The 2,035-nt window shown below is 62.5% G+C and overlaps 1 protein-coding gene across 1 annotated transcript in view; it reads right to left on the minus strand.

Annotated features, from left to right (window-relative positions):
* Positions 1 to 31: 31 nt before the first annotated feature.
* LOC104126058 (solute carrier family 22 member 6-A-like) overlaps positions 32 to 2,035 on the minus strand; it is a gene marked incomplete at its 3' end in the record, with an annotated part of 8,570 nt that continues 6,566 nt past the window's right edge. Inside the window, exons 4-7 of the mRNA XM_009638566.1 lie at positions 1,855 to 1,970; positions 1,381 to 1,595; positions 1,032 to 1,140; positions 32 to 235 (exon numbers count right to left, since the gene is read on the minus strand). Coding sequence (XP_009636861.1) covers positions 32 to 235; positions 1,032 to 1,140; positions 1,381 to 1,595; positions 1,855 to 1,970 — 644 coding nt within the window. The remainder of the gene's footprint in view (positions 236 to 1,031; positions 1,141 to 1,380; positions 1,596 to 1,854; positions 1,971 to 2,035) is intronic.

Here is a 2,035-nt window from a genome sequence, read left to right on the forward strand (position 1 = left end):
ACCCCCCCCAATCCTTCTCCTCCACCCCCACCTGCTCTCCACCTCCTCCACCGTCTCGGGCAGTGCCATGTCCCGCGTCTCTGGCAGGAAGATGGCCACCAAGCCTGCCACCACGGGGGCCACCCCGTAGATGATGAAGGGCAACGCGGGGAAGACCTCGCCTCCCATCTTCACCAAGGGGGCCGTGATGCTGCCCAGGCGGGCCATGGTGTTGGCCAACCCCATACCTGTCTGCCTGTGGGACACCGAGGGGACATGAGGGACACTGAGGGGCTCTGAGGGACACCAAGGGGTTCTGAGGGACACCAAGGGACCCTGAGGGACAAGGGATCCCCCTGGGGGACACTGAGGGGCCCTGAGGGACAACAAGGGATCCTGAGGGACACCAAGGGGCTGTGGGACACTGAGGGACCCTGTGGGACACCAAGAGGATCTGAGGGACACTATGGGGCCCTGATGGACACCAAGGGGTTCTGAGGGACACCGAGGGACCCTGAGGGACACCAAGGGGCTGTAGGACACTGAGGGATCCTGTGGGACACCAAGGGGACATGAGGGACAACAAGGGGCTTTGAGGGACACCAAGGGGCCCTGTGGGACACCGAGGAGCTCTGAGGGACACTGAGGGACCCTGAGGGACACCAAGAGGCTCTGAGAGACACCAAGGGGCACTTTGGGACACTGAGAGGCCCTGTGGGACACCAAGAGGACCTGAGGGACACTGAGGGGATCTGAGGGACACCAAGGGACCCTGAGGGACACCAAGGGATCCTGAGGGACACCGAGGGGCTGTGGGACACCAAGGAGCTCTGAGGGACACCAAGGGGCTGTGGGACACAAGGGGGCCCTGTGGGACACCAAGGAGCTCTGAGGGACACCAAGGTGCCCTGGAGGACACTGAGGGACACTGAGAGGCCCTGAGGGACACCGAGAGGATCTGAGGGACTCCAAGGGTTTCTGAGGGACATCAAGGGGCCCTGAGGGACCAGGCTGCGTGGTCATGGCCACCTCCTGCACCCCCTACTCCTTACCGAATAACGGTGGGGTAGAGCTCCCCCGTGTAGAGGAAGACGCAGTTGAAGGATGAGGCCAAGCAACCCTTCCCAAAGACGGCCAGGGCGGTCCGGAGCGTCCGGAGGTCTGGGGTGGGGGGGTTGGGGATGAGGACAGGACATCCAGGATGCCCTTTGGGGTCACTTGTTGGGTTGGATTGATGGGGTGGGGGTGGCGATGAGGTGGTAGGAGACCCCAAACACCGGGACTTCAAGCCAATCCCTCGGCCCAAGAGTTGGGTTGAGATGGCTTGGCCCACGCAGATGGGTTGGAGATGAAGGGGGACACCATGGCCACCACCACCACCACCCCCACTTCAGCCCTCACCTCGTGGCACCAGGATGTTGGCCAAGATGGCCAAGCCAGCCAGGAGGAGGGCAAGGGATTGGGTGAAGCGCCTGCCCACAAAGGTGATGGTGAGGATGGAGACCAGTTTGGCCGGGATGTCCACAGCCCCGAAGATGAGCTGGATGATGTAGATGTTGAAATCAAAATTTTGCAGGTCCATGGCCAGGCCGTAGTAGGCGAAGCTGGTGGAGAACCTAGGCCAAGAAGAGGGGGTGGGGGTGTGGGTGGCAAACGTCACCGGTGGGGAGGTGTGGGGTGGGGGTGGGAGGGTCACGTGCCGTCCCCTGGCCCATGGGACCTGGCCAGAGCTTCTTCCTGGAGCCCGTGTGGCCCAAGAGACCTCTGTGGACCAAGCCATGAACCCGTGATTCAGTTTCCCTTTCCAATAAGGTTCAACAACGCAGGGGATGGATGGACAACCCCACCCCCGATGTCCTCCACCGCCGGACCTACCACACGAAGCAGAGGCAACAGGAGATGCGGCGCACGACGGGTGTCCGGACCAGGTCAACCACCGTGTAGCGACTCCTGGATGAAGGCATCTCCTGCTGCATGTAGGACCTCAAGGCCTAGAGGGAGGCGGTGGGGGGGGGGGTGGGTTTTGGGGTGGGGATGGGTGTTTAAGGGGCTCAAA

Source organism: Egretta garzetta, unplaced genomic scaffold, assembly GCF_000687185.1.
Source record: "Egretta garzetta isolate BGI_Z169 unplaced genomic scaffold, ASM68718v1 scaffold470, whole genome shotgun sequence".
NCBI classification, from domain to species: domain Eukaryota; kingdom Metazoa; phylum Chordata; class Aves; order Pelecaniformes; family Ardeidae; genus Egretta; species Egretta garzetta.